Source organism: Bidens hawaiensis, unplaced genomic scaffold (genome assembly GCF_021521415.1).
Source record: "Bidens hawaiensis isolate Kalapana, Puna unplaced genomic scaffold, B.hawaiensis_p1.1 tig00025384_1, whole genome shotgun sequence".
Lineage (NCBI taxonomy): Eukaryota > Viridiplantae > Streptophyta > Magnoliopsida > Asterales > Asteraceae > Bidens > Bidens hawaiensis.
Genome location: NW_027494057.1, coordinates 115431 through 137292, shown reverse-complemented (window position 1 = coordinate 137292; position 21862 = coordinate 115431). Strand labels below are relative to the sequence as shown.

Sequence of the window (21862 nt, the reverse complement as noted above, 5' to 3'; positions counted from 1 at the left end):
CCGCATAACCCATCCGCGGTACATAGGAGCATCTTCCGCGGATAACATAAACAGCTTCAGCAAGCAAAGTTCCCGCAAGGCGTTATCAAAGCCTTGAGGGTCAACTTCAGCTTCCACAAGAAAAGCTTCCGTGAGCCGTGAGCAAAGTTCCCGCGAGGCGCAATCAAAGCCTTGGGGGTCAACTTCAGATTCTGCATGCGCGCTCCCGGCGATTACTCTCCGCCACAGCGGGTTGCATGCGCGCTCCCGGCGATTACTCTCCGCCACAGCGGGTTGCATGCGCGCTCCCGGCGATTACTCTCCGCCATGCATGCGCGCTCAACTCTCCGCCATGCATGCGCGCTCAACTCGCCGCCATGCATGCGCGCTCAACTCGCCGCCATGCATGCGCGCTCAACTCGCCGCCTTGCAAGCGCGCTCAACTCTCCGCCATGCATGCGCGCTCAACTCTTCGTCATGCATGCGCACTCAACTCTCAGCCGCTATGCATGCGCGCCCGCGGATCACCACTCCGCCGCCATGCATACGCGACCTTGGATCACCACTCCGCCTCCATGCATGCGCGTACCGCAGATCAACACTCCGACGCCATACAAGTGCGCTGCGGACACTCTCCCGGCCATGCATGCGCCGCATCGGAGGAACACCCCGACGCCATGCATGCGCAGTGCCGAGGGTCACTTACCGCGGGTCAGCACCTGCGTGCCACCATGCATGCGCGCCGGCGGGTCCTCTCTCCGCCGCCATGCATGCGCAGTGCCGAGGGTTAAGACTCTATTGCCATGCATGCACGCCACCAGAGATCAAGTCTGTTCCATGCATGCGCACTGCTAAGGGTCACTTAACACGGGTCTGTTATGAACGTCGCGGGTCTTTATGAACGCTAAGGGTCACTTACCGCGGGTCACATGTGTGTTCCTTAGAATAAATTCCAAACAGCTGGAGGTCACCCACACACGCATATCGGTGCTCCTCCATCACCACTGGAGCAACTAAAGTTAACAGTCGGAAAAACTCCGCCACCGCGGAAATATCCATGTTCCGCCGTGATGCATGCGCGCCCGCGAGTCATCACTCCGTCGCCATGTATGCGCACCCGCGGAAACCACCATGCGGGTCGGAAGACGACTCCATGCCTTCGGTTTTACACAGAAGACTCCGCCTCAATGCATGCGCGCCCGCGAGTAACCGCTCCGCCGCCATGCATGCGCACCGCGGATCAAAACCCCATGCGGGTTGGAAGACGACCCCATGCGGATCAAAAATAGTACAATATGAGCTTGGAAGACGACACCATTCATGGGCGCCGTACTCCGACATAACAAACTCTGACCAAGGCGGGTCACCTGCAAGTTCCGCAGGTAAGCACCCGACCACCGTTCATGTGCGCCGATGGGTTTCAACAATACGTCACCATGCCTGCGAGCTAAGGATCATCGCGTCACCGTGCATGCATGCGTGTCCCGCTGATCAACTCTGCTCCGCCATGCGTGCGCTTCCGCAGATGAACAATCCGCCGCCATGCATGCGCGCCATGCACATGTTGCACTCCACCGACATGCTTGCGCGCCGCTGCTGATAGTGCACTACGCCTTCATACGTCATGCGCGCAGCCGCGAGTCATCACTTCGCCACCATGCATGTGCGCCCACAAGTCACCACTCCGCCGCCATGCATGCGCACTACCAAGGATCAAGATTCCGCTGCCATGCATACGCGCCATCGGAGATCAAGTCTCCGCTTCCATGCATGCACACCGTTAAGGATCACCCACCACCTCCGCCGAGGAGCCGCGCCTCTAATTTGTTAGATCCACGAAGTCCGCTTGTCTGCACCGCGCTTGATAAAAAGCAAATTTTACAAAGTATAAAATGTCCAAGAAAGTTTATACACGTGCGAAGGAAAAACCCGTTTATAACCGTGACCCGCGAGTCAGAACTGCGATCCGCATGCACACCAAACTTTGATCTGGCTATAACTTCAAAGCGTCAACAGATTTTAATTAAAGGATGTCGCAGAAGATCTGATTCCGGTTTCTCCAAACCAGAATGTTTGTGTTATAAGTTTGAGGAGTTTCATCTCAAATTCTAGCTTTTCTTTTGAAATTGCACCAATAAAGCAATAAGTTGGGAAAAAATATTGGTTTCACAAAAATTCAATACAGCTGGTTTAATTTGGGGGAACATTATCTGACATGCATGTAGCCTTGTCACCTCTAATAATATTATGTCACTTTAGACATTAATTTATATATTATTACCATCACGTCCAAGTGAGAGAATGTGAAGGCCACCATCTCGCAAGTCATAAAGCCGTTGTGTACCAGAATCAAGGCCACCAGCGCACCTCCACACCATCAGAGCTACGGTACCATACCTGTGCATTAGAACCGCAGTTATTACTTAAACGCTTAGCCAAAACAGACCGCATGCGCGCTCCGGCGATTCACGCCATAGTGGGCCGTATGCGTGGTAATGACAGATCAATTGTGTGCTCCCGCATATCCATGAAGCCACATGCGCGTTCCGGCGATTCATGCCATAGCGGGCCGCATGCGCGCTAAGCGATAAATGACGGATCACTTGAGTTCTTCCGCATATCCATGACAAGCCGCATGCGCATTCCGGCGATTCATGCCATAGTGGGCAGCATGTGCGCTAATCTTTACTCAATGGCATATAACTTGTGAGCTTCCGCGGATCATGCAAAAGCTCCGGACAAAGTTACGCTCCGACATGAGTCAAGTGTAATCTTATGAGGATCAAGACTTCGCCGCGATGCATGCGCGCCCGCGAGTCATCACCTCCGCCGAGGAAAGACCTGCTTGTACGATGCCGTCACCCGCGGGTCATAACCGTGACCCGTGTATCAACACCTGTGGGTTGCCAATGCCACCTGGGGGCGAAACCGTGATCCGCGTAGCAACATGAACACCTCGCCACCATGCATACGTGCAGCCACAGATCAACACTCCACCGCCCGTGGAAGGCTTCGTCACCATGCATCCGCGCGCCGCGGCTGATGCGCCACCATGCATGCGTGCAGCCGCGGATCAACACTCCACCACCTGTGGAAGACTTCGCCACGATGCAGCATGCGTCCCCGCGGATGAGCATTCCACCGTCATGCATGCGCGGGCCGCGGATAATGCACTACCCCGCCATGCATGCATGCAGCCGCGGATCAACATTCCACCACCTATGAAAGATTCCAACGCCATGCATGTGCACGCAACCCTTCGCCATGCATGCGCACTCAACTCTCCGCCATGCATGCGCGCTCAACTCTCCGCCATGCATGCGCGCTCAACTCCCGACATGCATGCGAGCTCAACTTTCTGCCGCTATGCATGCGCGCTCAACTCTCCGCCATGCATGCGCGCTCAACTCTCCGCCATGCATACGCGCTCAACTCCCGACATGCATGCGCGCTCAACTTTCTGCCGCTATGCATGCGCGCCCGCGGATCACCACTCCGCCGCCATCCATATGCGACATTGGATCACCATTCCGCCACCATACGTACTCACCGCCGGGATCAAGACTGCCACCATGCATGCTCGCCAGCGGGTCACCATTCCGCCGCCATGCATGCGCGCCCGCGGATCCTCACTCCGCAGCCATCATGCGCGCCCGCAGAAACCACTGTGTGGGTCGGAAGACGGCTCCATTCCTTTGGTTTTGCGCAGAAGACTTCGCCGCCATGCATGCGCGCCCGCGAGTCACCACTCCGCCGCCGTGCAAGGGCACTGCGGAGGATCAAGATTCTGCTACCATGCGTGCGCGCCACCGGAGATCAAGTCTCCGCTTCCATGCATGCGCAGTGCCGAAGATCAAGACTTCGCCACCATGCATGTGCGCCCACGAGTCACCACTCCGCCGCCATGCATGCGCACTACCAAGGATCAAGATTCCGCTGTCATGCATACGCGCCAAACTTAAAGGTTGGGAATCCTAATAAACCCGCTCGGCTACGCGCCGAATATTAGGTTGGGCACACCTCATAATTCGCCTAAGGATGGAAGACATCCGAATATATAGGTTGGGAATCCTTATAAACCCATACGGCCATGCGCCAAACTTAAAGGTTGGGAATCCTTATAAACCCATACGGCCACGTGCCAAACTTAAAGGTTGGGAATCCTCATAAACCCATAGGCCACGCGCCAAACTTAAAGGTTGGGAATCCTAATAATATCCCACACGGCCACGCGCCAAACTTAAAGGTTGGGAATCCTTATAAACCCATACGGCCACGTGCCAAACTTAAAGGTTGGGAATCCTCATAAACCCATAGGCCACGCGCCAAACATTAAAGGTCGGGAGCCTAATAATATCCCACATGGCCACGCGCCAAACATAAAGGTCGGGAGCCTAATAATATCCCAAACGGCCACGCGCCAACGTAGGTTGGGCACACCTCATAATTTTCCCGAGGATGGGAACCTTGTAATATATCCACTTTTAGTTGATATGTTTTTGCAGGTTCGGCTACGAGTCGCACAAGCACCTATGACATTATTATTATTATCTGGCCGTTTGTGCCTCCATTATTATTTTGAAAACAAGTTGGGATAGTCATCCTGCGTAGAAGAGGCCCTTGTGGGCCAGTCATTATCATCATATTATAGCTCATAAGCCGCAACTCGCGCATGCTTCATTATTTTATAGCTCGTAAGTCGCCTCGCGCACAAGCTTCATTATTTTTATAGCTCGTAAGCTGCTTCGCGCGCAAGTTGCATTACATTATTATCGAGATGCGCATTCTATCTTTTATCAGGCCCCGCGCCACTATTGTTATGATGCGTGCTATATCTTATTCATGTCAGTGCACCATTATTATCATAAGGATCACAACATGTCACCATCATGGAGAAAACCTCTCAAAACTCAAAGACAATAAAGACAAGGCCGAAGAAAGGGGAAAAACCGCCTCATATCCTAACACACCTTATGAAGTCCAGCGCTCCACCTAAACGCTTGCACGCCTAGGAGCAACACTGGACTTGGGGGGCTTGTAGGGGTATGGTACTAAACCCGGCTTACGACCTTAATTTATTATGTCTGGCTTATTTTATTATATGGACTAATACAATATTATTGGGCTGAGGGGGTTTTGTGGAGGTAACCCTAACTGGGCTAGGCCCATTAGGGTACCATGATGGTGGCCATGAGGCTCCCTATATAAGGAGGTCTCCACCTCCTTATTAAGGGTTGTTGTTTTCAATAAGAGCCACCACCATAACCATTTTTGTGTCTGTAAACAAGAGATCCTCGAGATTTCTTAGCAGTCACCTCCACACCCCCAAAAACCATTGCAGATCTCAAGCTACCGGAGAAGAAGATCGAGTCGTGGTTACATCATCCCGTAGAAGACGATCCGAACTATGCCTGGTACGTTTCGTGTTTCTTCACTAACTATACTGTTCATTAAGATATAAATAGTGTAGAGGTTTCTTGCTTATCATTCGACAGACCATAGAAGGAAACATTACATTTTCTTCCAGACAAGAAAAACTTTGATATCAAAACGTCATCATTACGATGTTCTAAAAGCTCAACTACTATTTTCAGTTTGCGCACGGACAAGAAAAACTTTGGTATCAAGTCGTCGTTTTAAAAGCTTAATTGCTATTTTCGGTTGAATTATTCTTAATGAAAAAAATATTAAAAAAAAAGTTAGAAAAATTACAATCCAACATAAATGACTAGAAAGCCAAAAGAAACACGTGCATAGTGCATTAGCACGCACACGTATTTTTCTACGTCAGCACGCACACATATTTTTCGACGTCAGTATGCACACGTATCACTTGCGTACATCCATCAAGGTAAAAATTACATAAACTTCCTTTATATATAAAGATATTTTCATATAAGGTAGCAGCAGTTACACGTGTATATATAGGCGGCTCAACTATTTTGGGAGGCCTAAAGCGAAATAAAGATTCGGGCCGTTTTGAAATTTATAGAAGCATATGAAAATAGTATACTTTTATCAATGCACCAGCATCTTATTCATAATGCTTTCGGTTTTCCTTCTTGCTGACCAATGACCATAACCTGCAAACGTATATGTTATAACCTAAAGCATATTTCATCAAAACCATAGGTGTATGCTCAAACATTGGATTCCTATTGGGCCTAAGAGGGCCTGTCCAACTTTGAGAAAATAAAAACCATAATTTCTTTTAACTTTACTACTTTTTGTATATAATAATAGATTAAATATGACAATAACATAATTTTCTTTAGACTTTAACATTGTAAGAACTTGTATATTAAATATTAAAAGTAATTACTATTAGTTATACTGTAAAAGATAATGCTAAAATGAATGAGATATCGATTCTTGAATTTTAAGTTTATTCATTGTGATTATTTATTCGTCATTATTACTAGAAGTTTACTCGTAGCGGTTATTGGGATAACCTTACCTATTTATCTTTAATATTTTCAAATAAATAAATACATACAGACTATGACATATAGTAGTAGTATAATACACCTTTCAATATAACAAAGGTGATGTTTCCCATAGTAGTATGTACATGGGGATGAGCAAAACGGGTACTTGTATTGATTTGGTACAAGTTTTGAATTTTTGGTACTGTTATGATATCGGTATTTCCTGAATTTTACCTTCAATACCGGTGCCGTCCCGGTACCGGTACCATGTATGTTTTAACGTGCTAGCGCATGTATTGCATGTTTCGTAAAGGTAAATTTTTGCCATAAAGAATGCCATAAATCATGTAAAATGTATAAAAAAAGGTCATTAAGAGTTGAATGTATTTCACTCAACATCATGTCTTGGCTCATGCTTTTCTTCCCTCACATAACCTATGGTGTAACATGTGATGTCTAGTATCATGTTATAAGTACTTGTCAAGACTAGTGATCACTTTCTAAACCCTTCCATCCTCTATATATATATATAGCAAGACTTGAATCTTAACTAATAGGCATACAAACACACTACTAATGGTGAATCCAAGAGCGTATCTTAACGTTATGGGAGAAGTCGTTGGAGATTTTGTGGACCCGTTTGAACCTACGGTTAGTATGACCGTGTACTATGGTAACCGCTTGTTGGTTACATGCAGTGAACTTAGTTTGACCACAGCTCAAACTACCCCAATGGTTCACATAGGTGGTGAAAAAGATGCATTGTACACATTGGTAATGGTCAACCCTGATGCACCCAACCCGAATGAACCATCAATACGTGAAGTCGTATCATGGTTCGTCTCTCACTCTATTTTATTTTATTTTATTTTATTTATTTATTTATTTTGTTATGAATGAAGTCATGTTTTATTTTGTGTTTCAGGATTGTGACGAACATAAAAGGCGGGACATCATCCGCTCAAGGTAAACGAGTTGTATCTAAACGATTTTAAACGTCTTCCGTTTCTTACAAGTATCATCCGTGTGTATTGCAGGCACAGAATTTGTGACATATGAAGTCGCTAGCCCCCAAGTCGGAGTTCATCGCTACGTAATGCTTTTGTACAGGCAAGCATCAGTGCTCAACGAGATTGAAGTGCTTCCTTCTCGAGTTTCCTTCAAAAGCGATGACTTTGCAAACAAGCACAACTTTGGAAAGCCGCTTGGGATCACTTATTTCACCGTGCGAAGACAAGCCAGAAGGAATGCCTGATCATGATCCATTGGTCATGGTTCAAACCTATGTTGTTTCATTTGCAAGGTTTAATATTGTTTCTGTCATTTAAGGCAAATAATTGTCTCTTTTTACTATTTATATGCAATAAAATATATTCTGATTATACTCAGAATGATGCTGTGTAATTCTAGAGCCTTAAATATTAAGCAAATTTAAGTTTCGATTTTTTTTGTATAAAATTAAATTTTTTTTCATCATATTGTATTTGAATAATATATAGAAGATTCAATTACAATAGAGAGACAGGTAAGCGGGCAATAAGCTGCGCCGTCACCCCCTTTTGAATGGCAAAACTGATCCTAATGAAAACAAAGTTTTCGTTCTTCGGCGTTGTTAAGATACTGTGCACAACTTGCTGAACTCTTTTCAGAAACGTAGCCGCATTGGGGGCAAGAGATCCAAATGTATCGAAAGCAAAAGGAATGAAGGCGTATCGAAAGCAAACCTAGCCCGCATCAGGGGTTTCAATTGAATGCTTGTATTCAAAGATATTAGTTTAATTTCCCAATACAGAATTGTATTCAAAAGATTTAGCTTTTAGGGTCTAGTTGTTCATATATCGCGATTATGATCGGTTAACATACTGAAATTGATGAAAGTTCATATCTTATTTGTGTCAAAAACATCAAACTTAATTGTACACACTTAAAAGTTAAAACTGCGTAACCCTAACACAACTCGTTTAATCCGTTTCTCTAAAAGAATGGCTAGCATGAGAGAAACGAAATAAATTAGCGAGTCGTGAACATCATAACAATTATAAACAAGTTGTACTAAAAATGTAAATAGATTCAGTAGTTAATTTAAACGAAGTCCTAGTCGCAAAACCGCCAACCGGGGATTAACATTTAAAGAAAAAAAATATGGTACCGATGACACTAAAAAAATAATATACAACACTAAACAAAAAAATAAATTAAAAAATGCCAAAAATAATATCGCCGCTCATATAGCCTATGCAACATAAAAGAAAAATACAATAAATGCTCAAAATGGTATAAGCGCTTGTATAACTTATGATATAAAATTATATAGACGGTACCATCAATAAACACAAAAAAAATTCCAAAACAGTATTAGCACTCGTATAGAATATAATACAAAGAAATAACTAATATTTAAAAAGAAATCAATGGTATTTTCGCGTTGACACAGACAATGCTTTTTAATACGTAATAATAATGCGTAATTTATATATTAAGCATTTGCCATTTGAAAAAGACTGGTCAGAAAATTGATTGGAAAAATAACAAAAATATTATTATTTGAATTCTAACGGCTTATCTGCCTCTATTCCTGCACCCTAAAATTTGATCAACAATGATTCTCATACGTTCAATTTGCTGTTTAATGTTGCATGTGATCATGCATACGTGAAACTATGGTGGCTGTTGCATTGTTTGTAGGATTCATTATTGGTGCATTGGTGGTTATTGGTGTCGAAATCGCGGGTGTATTGTTCTTGATTAAAAAGTTGGGAGAGAAAGAAGAAGAGGTTAAGGTTGCAAAATCTATAAAAGATGAACTCCAATTTCCTTCCCTTAATAAACAGGTCAATTTTCTACGTTTTTGTTTAAATTTTGTCGTGCTGGAAGTTTGTTTATATGTTCGTTTGTGAAATAAATGAACGAACATGAATAAAAAGTCCCGTTCGATTAAATTTACGAAAATGAACGGAGGTTGTGTTTGTGAACGTTTGATAATATTTACGTCCGTTTATCTTCGTTAATGTTTGTTTGTTTGCGTTTGCTCGTTAAGGGTTTTTAAATTTATGTGTAAGATTTGAAAATGTAGGTTAAAACAAACACAAACACAAACTTGGTAGCCGGTGTGAACCGTTGTCACTGACGATTATCGATTAGCCAAATGAAATAAAACATTGTTTGTGTTCATTTGTATTTAGGGCTGTAAACGAGCCGAGTGTAAGTTCGTTTGTATTCATTCGTTGAGCAAATGAATGAACATGAACAAGGGATTTCGTTTGGTTAACTAAATGAACGGATACAAATAGAGGCTATGTTTGTTCAATGTGTTCATTTATGTCCATTTATGTTCGTTAACATTGTTTATGTTTGTTCATTAAAGGTTTGTAATAATTTTAGTACTTTTCTAATTGTATTATATAGATTTAAGCAGAATTATTAACTATAAAGCAAAAAAATATATATGAGAATTATGTGGTTTATATACGTAAAATTAACATATGAAAATGAATTTAAAAAAAAACTTGGTAGCCGGTGTGAACAGTTGAAAACTGGCCATTCTCGGTTAGCCAAATCAAATAAAACATTGTTTGTGTTCATCTGTATTCATTCGCTTGTGTTCGTGAACCATTCACTTCTTTCCTTAATAAACCAAACCGAACAAGAAATTTCGCTTGGTTAGGTGTTAGTAACCTTTCGTTAGTCCAATAAAAGCTTAATGAATGACATGAACAAGACTTTGTTTTGTTCAGTTCGTTCACAGCGCTACCCGCTCTTACTTGATTTAAAACTTAATGCTCTATTAGCTTTATTGGAATAACTAGGCCTATAAACGAACTGGACGAACACAAACAAGGGCGTGTTCGTGTTCGTTCAACTAACTACTTTAAACAAACACGAACACTTAATCAAACAAAATATTTGCATCATGTTTGTTTATTTAAAAAATGAACATGTTAGTGGTCGTTTTTGTTCATTTGTTTAAACTCTAAACGAACTATTCACGAACATAAATGAACATAATGAACAAATGTAAATTAACACCAAAATAAAAATAAACGAATATAAATGAACAGAGTTAAATGAACACAAACTAACAAATACAAACCATTAAGTAAACGACTCATCTAAATAGTATTTAATTATTTTCTAGTAATACTAAACGAACATAAACGGACATAAATAAACAGACATAAATGAACGTTCACGAATATAAATGAACGAAGAAAACATGTGTTCATGTTTGTTTGTTTAATTAAACGAACACAAACTTTTTATTCATGTGCGTTCGTAAACGAACAGTTCACGGAACGTTTGGTTCGTTTACCCACAAACTTTTTGTTCATGTTCGTTCGTAAACGAACAGTTCACGGAACGTTTGGTTTGTTTACACACACAAACTTTTTGTTCATTTCGTTCGTAAACGAACAGTTCACAGAACGTTTGGTTCGTTTACAGGCCTAGAAATAACCTAATTTCTTGTGTTTTTTAGGGATGGGTTTGGATATTAGAAAAAGAAAAGATCCCAAAGACTTCACAATCTCAACAAAAACGAAAACTTGAGATCTTTGATGTGACACCTGTCAAGAAACATGCAAGCATCAAAGATAAATCACTTATTATTACAGAAGCAGATGGGGCCCACACACAAGTTTGTCTATCAGGATGTGTTGTAGAAACTGTTTCTGCTGCAAATGTATCATCTAGAAAATGGTTATGTGTTCTTTGCCACAATGTTTGTATTATGATTATTAGTTACTAAAGGGTAAAACGGGTATTTCATATAAAAAGATAGCGAAAAAGGGCACGTGTTAAGTGGCCCGTTAGGGTTAAACGTGTCGAAAGTAGCCCAACGTGTATTTTGAAGTAGGGGTGCGCGTGGTGCAGTGCGGTGCGGTTTTGGGCTAAAATCAAACCAAAAAACAGATCTTCGGTTTTTGGATTTTTGAAACCGTTCGGTTTCGGTTTCGGTTTTGGTTTCGGTTTTTTTGGTTTTTACCATTTGAGCTTGAAAATTTTAGGTCAAAAAAAGTTGGCCGGAAATAATGAATTTAGGTATAAAATATTTTGGTTAATAATTATCTAATTGACTTTTATATATTTGGCCAAAAATATGAGTTAAATATTTATTAAATTCTTATAAATTACTTAGAATAAAATAATAAAAAATAAAAATCTAGAAATTCAATTTGGTCCGGTTTTTTCAGTTTTTATTACACACAAAACCAAAACCGAACCACAAGTTCGGTTTTCACAAAACCATAAAACCAAACCGTTGGTTTTTGTTTCGGTTTGGTTTTTTCAGTTTCTTGCACACCCCTATTTTGAAGCATAGACTATAACATTTTTATCGAAGATGTTCGAATTTTATTGAAATAAATACCAATTTTGTAATCAAAATATGAAAATTTTGGACATGAAGTGTTTCGGGTCAATCCAATCTGTTTTCAAAAGTTATATGTTTGACCCGAATTTATCAAAATGTGTTGGATCTCAAATGGGTGAAAACAATTCATGTATAAAAAAGATAGCTAAAAGGAAACATCTCAAACGGGTCGAATGCAGCCCAGCGTGTATTTTGAAGCATAAACTATAACATTTTTATTCAAAAGGTTCGGTTTTTATTCAACTAAATACTATACTGTAGTTATATTTGGCACACTAATTATTTATCAATATATGAAGTGTTTCGGGTCAACCCGACACATTTCAAGTTTTACCTTTTTGCAGCATTGTGAAATTGTGACTAAATTTTCTCACATATATATATATATATTTTTTTTTTGGTACAGGGCGAAAAAATACCCTGTGAAAGTGGAGAACAAATCATCAGTAATATATCATGGAAGCAAAGTATTCTACATGTATTTTGAGACATCACGTGAAAAATAATCATGGTGTAAATCTTTGTGTCTCGCTTCATGTGACGACGACGAAAAACTTATATGGTTTCACAATTTACGCGCAGAGTTTCACACTTATTTGGCATCATTAAATGTAGAATACCCTTCATTATTAAAACCATCTATAGGTTTTAATGTAGATATAGGGGATAAATCGATTAAAGTAGATGGTTCGTCGTCAAAAGTTCATCACTTTTTGAAAAAATTTACGAAAAAGAATTTTAGAAGTGGGCGAGAAGATAAAAGGATTAGTGAAAATATGGTTGATGGGTCGTTAAAGGCTTCTCAAACCGAAAAGAAAGGTAACGATGGTGGTGAAGAGAAAACGAGTGTAGATTGCAATGAGAAAACGAGTCGGGATGATGGAACTTTGTGTTGCAGTTTGTTGATTTCGCGGTTGTTTTTTGATGTCAAAAATAATATGGATTTGAGGACTTTGATGCAAGCACATATTCAGGTTTGTAGCATTACAATGATAATCTAATTTATGAAATATATGATATTGGAGGCAGTGTTGTAGAAATCGATAGGCGCTAGTCGTGCGGTGGGGTAGGGACAAGTGATTAATAAGGATTAATAGGGATTAGCCGGGATTAAATTGATTGTAATTTATATATAAATTTTCAAATACACGTAAAATTTCAAATTTTATGCATAAAATTTTCAGTTTTGACCGATTTTGGAGAAATGGGGATTAATCGGCGCCTAGTAGGGAGTTTTACAACACTGATCGGAGGTTTTATCATTGATGCATTTTGAGCACATGTTGGGCGATATTCGACCCACTCAGCCTAGTTACCATTCGGCTGAGTGGGTCAAATATGGTTTATTTAGGTGTGTCAATCATATCAGGTTGACGGATTGCGGATTGGTTGGTTGAAATGTTAATTTGTGTCAAATCGTGTAACATGTACACAACCTGTTTAACACATTTATCTAAATGTGTCAAATGGGTTAATGGGTAATAACAAAGTTTTTAACATGTTAATCAGATGGATGACTTGTAAAAAATGTGTTAATATAGATTACCCTGTATAATTAAACACGTTGACAGGTCGACCTATTTAACTAAGTAGGTCAAACAGAATCTGATTATTTTTGTGTCGTGTTAGAAATTTACAATAACTATATTATATTTGTGCATGCAGAGAATATTGTCAACTGCAAAGACTCCGAGTTTTATAGGCGAAATAATATGCACCGGTGTTGATCCAGGGATTATTCCACCATATATTCATGGCATGCGGGTTGTACCATCGGATCTAAAAGAAGTGGTTGCAGTGGAACTTGATATCGAGTATTATGGTGGAGCCGTGTTAGATATTGAAACAAGGATTGAAGTGCAAGAGCTTGAAAACCCGGATTCCAAATATGTTGATGCTGTCACACCGGATCTTATAGAAGGTTTTGAACATTATGGAGAACAGATTAAGCTTAATGAACAAACTAATCAAGCCGTTGATCATAAGGATGACGAAAGGCGCAAATTTGGTAATCCTTTAGGAACTTACAGAAAAAAAAAAGTAAAATAAAATAAAATAAGTGTTGGCTGGTCAAACCGTGTAAATGATCCGAGCACAAGTTCACCTAAGCTCGAGCTCAGTTAATTTGTTTTTTTGTTTAGTTTACCAAGAGCTTAAGCTTAGCTCATTAAAAGTTTTTCAAGCTCCAGCTTAGCTTGGGTTGGGCTTGATTATTATTTATCAAATATTTTAATTAATTTATTTATATAAATATATAATTATTTTTATATAGATATATTTTTAGTTATAGTTTTTTGTATATATATAACAAAATATATGTAATTTTATACATATTAATATTTGCTACATGATCATATATTTATTATATAAAATAAAAGTTGGTATATTATAAAAAGGTCAGCTCGTTTCAAGCTTTTAGCGAGTGGCTGGGCTTGTTTACATTCGTGTTACAACCTCCTAAAGTTTTATCAATAAATATTGGGATTATAAGAGTTTGTTATCATTTCAATGTAATAATTCTTTAGTAAGTTAAAAAGAGAAAAATAAATTAAGTGTTTACTGGTCAACTTAGCTTGACCCGACCTGACCAGACCCAGCCCCCGCATTGTTCATTACCTAATGAATTTGTTATTTGTTTTCTCAGAGGAGTCTAAAAGTTTAAAAGGCATTGAACAAGCATCTTCTACTCTACCTAAGTGGAAATCTGTAATTAATTCTGTTGCCAAACAAGTCTCTCAGGTTAGCAGTTTCGACTCATTTACTTATTAATATGTAAGTTCGGATTATATATATTTTAAACGGGTCGATAAACTATTTTTTTACTTAAACGGAAATAGATTAAAAGGGCTGAAAGTTACCTTAAGTCTATTTTTAATCAAAGGTTTAGATTATTATTTTAGTTTTATAGTGTTGGGAACCATATTGAACATATTAGTTATTTACAAAAACTTTTTTGGTGTATTGATTTTTTTATTAATCACAACTATCATATTTTGGTCGTTGTCGGTCCAACTAACGAATTGGCTAATAACGATCCCACATTTTATCATAGTTGTTCCCAAGGGTCCGCGACTAACAGAATTCTATCGTCGTTAGTTGCGGGTCACCGGAAAAACTTTTCGGCCGTAAAAGGCACATTTTTTTCCCGAAAACTCAGCATTTTCGTCTCGAGCATCTTTGTAACCTTAGATCGGACATTTAGGAACATTTTTCTAGTAAAAGCCCCCAATTATTGAGATCATCGAAACCCTAAAACCATCGTCAGAATCAGTTAGTGGTGCTCAGGTAATGGTGGTTGATTGGTGGTGAGTCAGTTGGTGGTGTTCAAGTTGAGTTTTCTGGCAAATAATGTGACTTTTTCGGTCAAAAACATTTTTCCGAAGACCTTAAGTAACGATGTTAGGATTTTGTTAGTTACGGACCATTGGAAACAAGTACGTTAAAAGATGAGACTGTCAGCAGCCAACTCGTTAGTAAGGACCGACAGCTATCAAAAGATGATAGTTGGGATAAATAAAAACTAATACGTACACCAAAGTTTTAATAAACAGAAAATTTGTTTTTGTGAAGGTACCACTTTCACTCGCAATTCGGGTAACAACGCTTTGAGGAACGTTACGACTGCACATAAAACCTCCACCGTCGGATCAAGTCTGGTTCGGTTTCACTTCTATGCCTGATGTAGATTTTAGCTTGGCATCTGCTGTTGGTGATCACAAGATAACCAGTGGACATATTGCATTGTTCATAATCAATAAGTTTAAGGTCAGCACAATTTTCTTGTGCAACTTTATGCTTTGATGAAATAATTAATCTGATGATATTATTGTGATATTGGTTAAGAGTATACCATAAACATTTGTGTTCACTTTTTTATTTTTTAAAATAATTTATGATAATTAATTGTTATTATTTCCAGAATAAACAAGAACAAAACGAACACGAATGATTTACTTATTATTAAAACGAGAATCGAATTACAGAAATGAATTAGTGAATTGAAAACAATAGGACTGGTAAATGGGTCAGAGCGGGTTAGGATCGGAATGAGTCGATTCAGAAAAGGTTTGTTTTGGTTCAGGTCGAAACTCAGGTCAAAATGGTTTTCGGGTTAGAACGGGTTAATTTAAAAATATTATTTTCTCCAAATTGCTATACATTTCAGCTTTAATTTAACAACTCGTCTTTCATTTTGTCAAGATTGGCCCCTCATGTTTAGCAAATTAACAATAAACCCCCGAACTTTAAACAAAATGTTATTTTACTTTATAATGAACTAGAAATATTATTTTCACTTTTACCTATAACAATAATTATTATTAGGGCATATATATATATATATATATATAAATAAAGTTGGTCTAGGTAATTTTAATAAAATATTTAGTCCCTTACTTTTATATATCAACTTTCACATTGATATAAGCCAAACAGCCAACAAGCTGCGCCCACTAAATATTTAAGTCAAATTTCCACAGGCAGCTATTCGTGAAACCATGGTTCTCCCAAACTGCGAAAGTGCAACGGTTCACTTCATGTTAGACGAAAAGAACGATTGGATCCCACAAAAATCCGCACCATTCATTTGGGCCAACCCGGAAACCCCCACCGAGCCCACTACCGAACCATCTGACAAAATTCAACGACAAGACGTGAATTCTAGCAGCAAAATCAGCACGGACACCAGACACGATCAAACACCATCCAGTCCATCGGATGATGAACATCTGATAACAAATGATGAGAAAACTCCGTTGTTAGATACTGAGGAACAGCATTTGGTCGAGGCAATGGAAGAAAACCGACAGCTTGCGCTTTTGAATTCGCAAAATGTGTCACCACCTGTGGAGGAACATAACGATGTGACGGAAGTGGGTGATCATAAGTTGAAAAGGAGTAGCACGAGGGTGAAAATGTTGGGTTTTCGGAAGAAAATGGGGGAGAAACTTGAAGAAAAGAGAAGGAATATTGAAGAGAAAGGAAGGCATAAGGTAGGAAAAATGCGGGGGCCCGGGTGAGAGAATCGGGGGTTGTGTGTTTTCAGATTCGGGTTAGGCGTTTTTGTAACATGTGTAACAAATTTTATGGTCGTTGATTCGTGTATTGATTCCATGATGTAAAGCATGTAAATTTTTTACTATGTTTACGTTTTATAGTGCGTGTAGCTTCATTAATGAATTCGATACGCAAAGTAGGTATGGACCTGGTTTGGAAGTGTCTATGGTCTGGTTTTAACAATTTTTAAGTTGAAATTGTAACCGGTCCCTAGAAAAAATGTAGAACGTGAAGTGACCACAAACGAATGTTGTGACATGCGTAATGCCTTTGCATGGATTGCCAAACACGAAGTTAATAGCCGTCTTAGACCCCATACAGGGCTCGGCCGCCGTCTGGGGCACGGTCTCAATAAAGGCATGCTTTTTGTTTTAAAAACATTATATATATATATATAAGTTTTTTAACTATTATTAGTGAATTTGGTTGAAAATCGCTGATGAGAAACAACAGTAAGTGCCAAAAAAAAATATACAAACAAGCTCACTAAACATTAAACAATCTAATAAAATATTGTTGGATCTGAGTCTAGTAATGAAGTAAATCAGTAATGGACAATCAGTTTTGAAAAGAAAATTTATGGAACTGGTCTTTATTAATATTCGTCTTGGGCATTTGAAACCTTGAAGACGGCCCTAACGAAATTGTGTTAAGGACTTGCATGAACTGTTTAGTACATGAAGATTTAGAGACTAGACAGTGGCCAACTCCTTAAGTACAAGTACTTACCTTAAGGTGGTTGAGACCTGTTGAGAGCTACTGTAAGTCACAATATGTCAATATATCAGTTTCAAATAGATTTGGTCAAAACCTAAATTGTCCGGTCCAAACAGACATCACAGCTGCCTGCGTGCTGAAAAATAGGCAAATCATCTTAGCCTTATCAATCTGTTTAGTCTCCACTACAGCCCATGAGTGACACATCAATTTCTTGAGATTTGGTATATGCAAGGCTTAGTTGCTTGCTAGTGATATTGTAACAGACCAACTACCGTCACACCATAATATTATCAGCTTTGGTCAAGACGTGCCACCATCGTATCACAGATTTGTTGTTGGTTGTCTAGGTGGAGACGACTTCTCAGGAGGTCACCCAACCTAATGCTACTTCCACCTGAACATGCTTAACTATAAAATTCTCCTCTCATCTAGTACCATTAAACACCTAAAACACGTTATGATGATAAAAGTATCCCCCTTCTTATAAAAAAAAACTTTGTTTTCCTCCCCAACTGAAATAAGATATCACATATACATATATTAAAGTTTTTTCCATAAAAAATACCATTCCAACACCAAAACCCAACTCATATTATAACCCAACAATAAAAACAAGAAACACCCAAAACTCATGACCGATGACATCAAATCCAAGTTTATCAAAGCAACTCAAACATGAACCACCTCATGACACCACACACATACGTGTCAAATTCTCATGCAACTCTTTACACAAGTGTCCTTCAGATGTTCTTTGCCTTCATGCATTTTAAAACCCATCAATAACTCATCATCTTCTTCATACAATTTCACTTCATACCACAATATCATTTGTAGTAGTCATTGATCTTATATAACTAAAGTTTGCAAATCATCAAAACCCGAAAGTATGCCACGTCAATACGCTATTGGGAGGTCCGATGAGGCGACGCACCCGGATTCCGCGCGTGCTACCTTGTCGGAGTTTCTTTCCACCTTCATGTTTGTCTTTGCTGCCGAAGGATCCCTCCTTGCGCTAAGTACGCAACGTAGCTGGTTGTCTGTTCGTGTTTTATTTTAATGTTGATAAAATAAATAAATGTTTGTTACCCGTTTGTCTTCTTTCCAAAAAATTACTAATTAATTTTTTGAAAAGGATAGGGCGTACTTGTTGACCATTTCAAACGTATGGCATCTAATCTCACAATGTTTTCAATGGCCGTTTGTTCAAAGTTTTGACTCTATGTATGTGGTCAGAACAGCCGCCCTGATGTCCAGCTGTTCTGACCAATATTTTTTTAATAATTTTTAAAGTTGACCCTTATGATTAGATCTTAGAGCGGCCATTCTAACCAATAGTTTTCAAAGTTTGATTTTTTTCTTTTTTTTTTTATCAAAATTTTTGGTAATCCCATGACATTTTAAATAGCCGTCCGGATATAAATTAAACGGCCGTTTGGACAAAAGAATTTTCAAAGTTTTGGCCGTAGTCTATGGTCAGAACAGCCGTCCGGATGTTGGCTGGACAGCTGTTTTGACCAATATTTTTAATATTTTCCAAAGTTGACCCTTATGATTAGAGCGACCGTTCTAACCAATAGTTTTTAAAGTTTGGCTTTTTTTTTTTTTTCAAAATATTCGTTACAAGTGGTTTTCAAAGTTTCACTTTTTTTTTAACCAAATGTTCTTCTAAAATGGAGAAACTTTTTTTTGAACCAAATGTTCTTCTAAAATGGTTTTTCAAAAGTTTGACTTTTTTATTTTTATTTCAAAATGTTTTGTGGACGGCCATTTAACGATCTGAAATAAGATGTGGGTGTTGTAGCAATAGTACAACCCAATAAATAAATGTTACTTGACAATAATATTAATCTTCTTATTATCAAGAAACTTAAATTTCTTATGTGTTTTGTTGAAACTTGACCATGCAGATAAGATGTACGGTGGCGACCACGGGCTGGCGGCACCGGGGTTGTTGTTGGTGTCACTAGCTCACGCGCTAGCGTTGTTTGCCGCAGTGGCGTCGAGTTTTAACGTGTCGGGTGGGCACATAAACCCGGCGGTCACATTTGGTACTCTTGTAGCCGGGCGAGTGTCCCTGGTTCGAGCCTTGTATTATTGGGTGGCTCAACTTCTTGGTGCTGTTGTTGCTTCATTGTTACTAAGGCTAGCCACTGATGGAATGGTATACAATTATGATTTAGTTATGTTTTTAAATTAAGTAGTTTAAATTAAATTAGAAGGTAGTGTGATAAATTAAACAAAACATTGGTGAATCGATACGAAAATATGAAAAAAATGAACAATAGTACCGGTTTAGTACGTATTGGTATGGTACGGTATTTGGTAAAAAAAATAGGGTTTTAAGGACTTCAAGCCTAGAAGTAAGCTTTTTTCAGTAAACGAGCTTGAGCCAGGCCTAAACTAGCCTACTATGAATATAGTTATTATTTTTAAAATATTTATTATATATTTTTATAATATTATATATTTTTCTGATGGTAAGTCCGTAGTATTGATATTGGTATGGTACGGTATTTGGTTAAAAAATGCGGTTATAAAAATTGCGGTTATAGAGAGCTCAAGCCTAGAAGTAAGCTTTTTTGCTAAACGAGCTCGAGCCAGGCCTAAATTAGCATACTATGAATATAGTTATAAGTTTACAATATTAATTATATATTTTTATAAAATTATAATATTATATATGTTTATGATAGTAAGTTTTATACGTGAAAATAATTTAATAAACAAGCTGAGCCTAGCAGAGTCTTGGCTTAAAAAACTACTCATTTGTCGAGCTCGGGCTGCTCTTTTAAAAGTTGAGCTCGAAGTCACACAAATTAAAGAGCCAAATTGGGCTCGAAAGAGCCTAGAAGTAAGCGTTTTTTTTTGCAACGATGCAAAAACGAGCTCGATTTATATACTTTTATAAAATTATATATTTTTATAATAGTAAGTTTTATATGTGAAAATAATGTGATAACCAAATTGAGCCTAGCCGAGTCTTGGCTTAAAAAACTACTCACTTGTCGAGCTCGACCTTTTTAAAGTCGAGCTCAGGCTCTCACAAATTTAACGAGCCAAACTGAGCTCGCTCTTCAGAGAAAAAACGCCTTGAAGTCGAGCTCGATCTCAAGAATGGGTTGTTTTAAAAAGTGTCAATTGGTTCGGGTCAAAACGGGTTAGCTGAAAATATAATGTATTTCATGGGTTGTCTTTCAATTGATTGCAGAGACCAGTCGGGTTTACTGTGGCAGCCGGAATTGGAACCATAAACGCATTATTGATGGAGATAGTGTTAACATTCGGGTTGGTGTACACCGTTTTCGCAACAGCCATCGACCATAAACGAGGGACGCTAGGAACAATAGCTCCACTGGCAATAGCCTTTATACTGGGTGCTAACATTCTAGTTGGTGGGCCGTTTGACGGGGCGTCAATGAACCCCGCAAGGGCGTTTGGGCCTGCGTTGGTCGGGTGGCGTTGGAACAACCATTGGGTGTACTGGTTGGGACCGTTTATTGGGGCAGCGATTGCGGGTTTGATCTATGAGTTCGGGATAATACAGCCCGAGGTGACGGTTCACACGCACCACCAGCCGCTTGCGCCGGAAGATTACTAGGCAAATGGTGTTTTTGTAATGTTGTTATTGTGTGTATTTTGTTGTGTTTTGTAAGTGTTGTGTTTATTTTGGTTTATGTAATTGGAGTCATGAAATTTTAATATAACTAATAAGGGTGTACCTACTCATTGTATAAATTTAAACTATGATATGTTATATAACAACTTAAAGTTGTGTTATAGTTTAGAATATTGTAACATTTACAAAAAAAATAAAAAAAAATTACTATGTAAAACTTTTATTAAAGTTTAGAATGGTTAATTTTTATATTTAGAATAGTCGATCCTACACCAACTCAAATCTGTACACACTAGTATCCATGTGCCATACGCTCGTATATGGTTATACAGGTATAACCTTACCATATACAGGTCGTATAACCATGTATAACCATTTAACACGATACACCTCACATTAAAGATGAGATCGGTACCATACCGGTACCGGTATGAAAATCTCAATCCCCAAAATCGCAAATTCTTGATACCGGTACCGGTACCGAAATTTCGGTTCGGTACTGGTATTTAAGGTAAAATTCGGGAAATACCGGTACAGTATCAATACCGAAACTCAAAACTTTGATACCGGATCGGTACGGTACCGAATTTGCTTGTCCCTGGACCCTACTTCACATCAATCAAATTATCATATAACTTTCAACATCATTATCATCCTACTTCGTAAATCTCACCAATAGCAAAGTTATAGTAG

General features: G+C 39.0%; 3 protein-coding genes and 1 pseudogene across 3 annotated transcripts; all 4 read left to right on the top strand.

The window, feature by feature from the left end:
* The first annotated feature begins 6983 nt into the window (after nt 1–6983).
* LOC143571521 (protein MOTHER of FT and TFL1 pseudogene) lies at nt 6984–7662 on the top strand (annotated as a pseudogene).
* Nucleotides 7663–12551: 4889 nt separating this feature from the next.
* On the top strand, nt 12552–15384 carry LOC143571520 (uncharacterized). The gene is made up of 4 exons (XM_077056922.1): nt 12552–12749; nt 13441–13783; nt 14420–14514; nt 15346–15384. Exons 1-4 carry the CDS (start codon nt 12552–12554, stop codon nt 15382–15384), a joined length of 675 nt encoding a protein of 224 aa, XP_076913037.1.
* Nucleotides 15378–16793, top strand: LOC143571519 (uncharacterized). The gene is made up of 2 exons (XM_077056921.1): nt 15378–15540; nt 16254–16793. Exons 1-2 carry the CDS (start codon nt 15448–15450, stop codon nt 16791–16793), a joined length of 633 nt encoding a protein of 210 aa, XP_076913036.1. The 5' UTR covers nt 15378–15447.
* Nucleotides 16794–18353: 1560 nt separating this feature from the next.
* Nucleotides 18354–21289, top strand: LOC143571515 (aquaporin TIP3-1-like). Its single transcript, XM_077056919.1, has 3 exons — nt 18354–18569; nt 19461–19714; nt 20762–21289. The coding sequence occupies exons 1-3, from the start codon at nt 18440–18442 to the stop codon at nt 21149–21151; spliced, it is 774 nt and encodes a 257-aa protein (XP_076913034.1). The 5' UTR covers nt 18354–18439; the 3' UTR covers nt 21152–21289.
* Nucleotides 21290–21862: the final 573 nt, after the last annotated feature.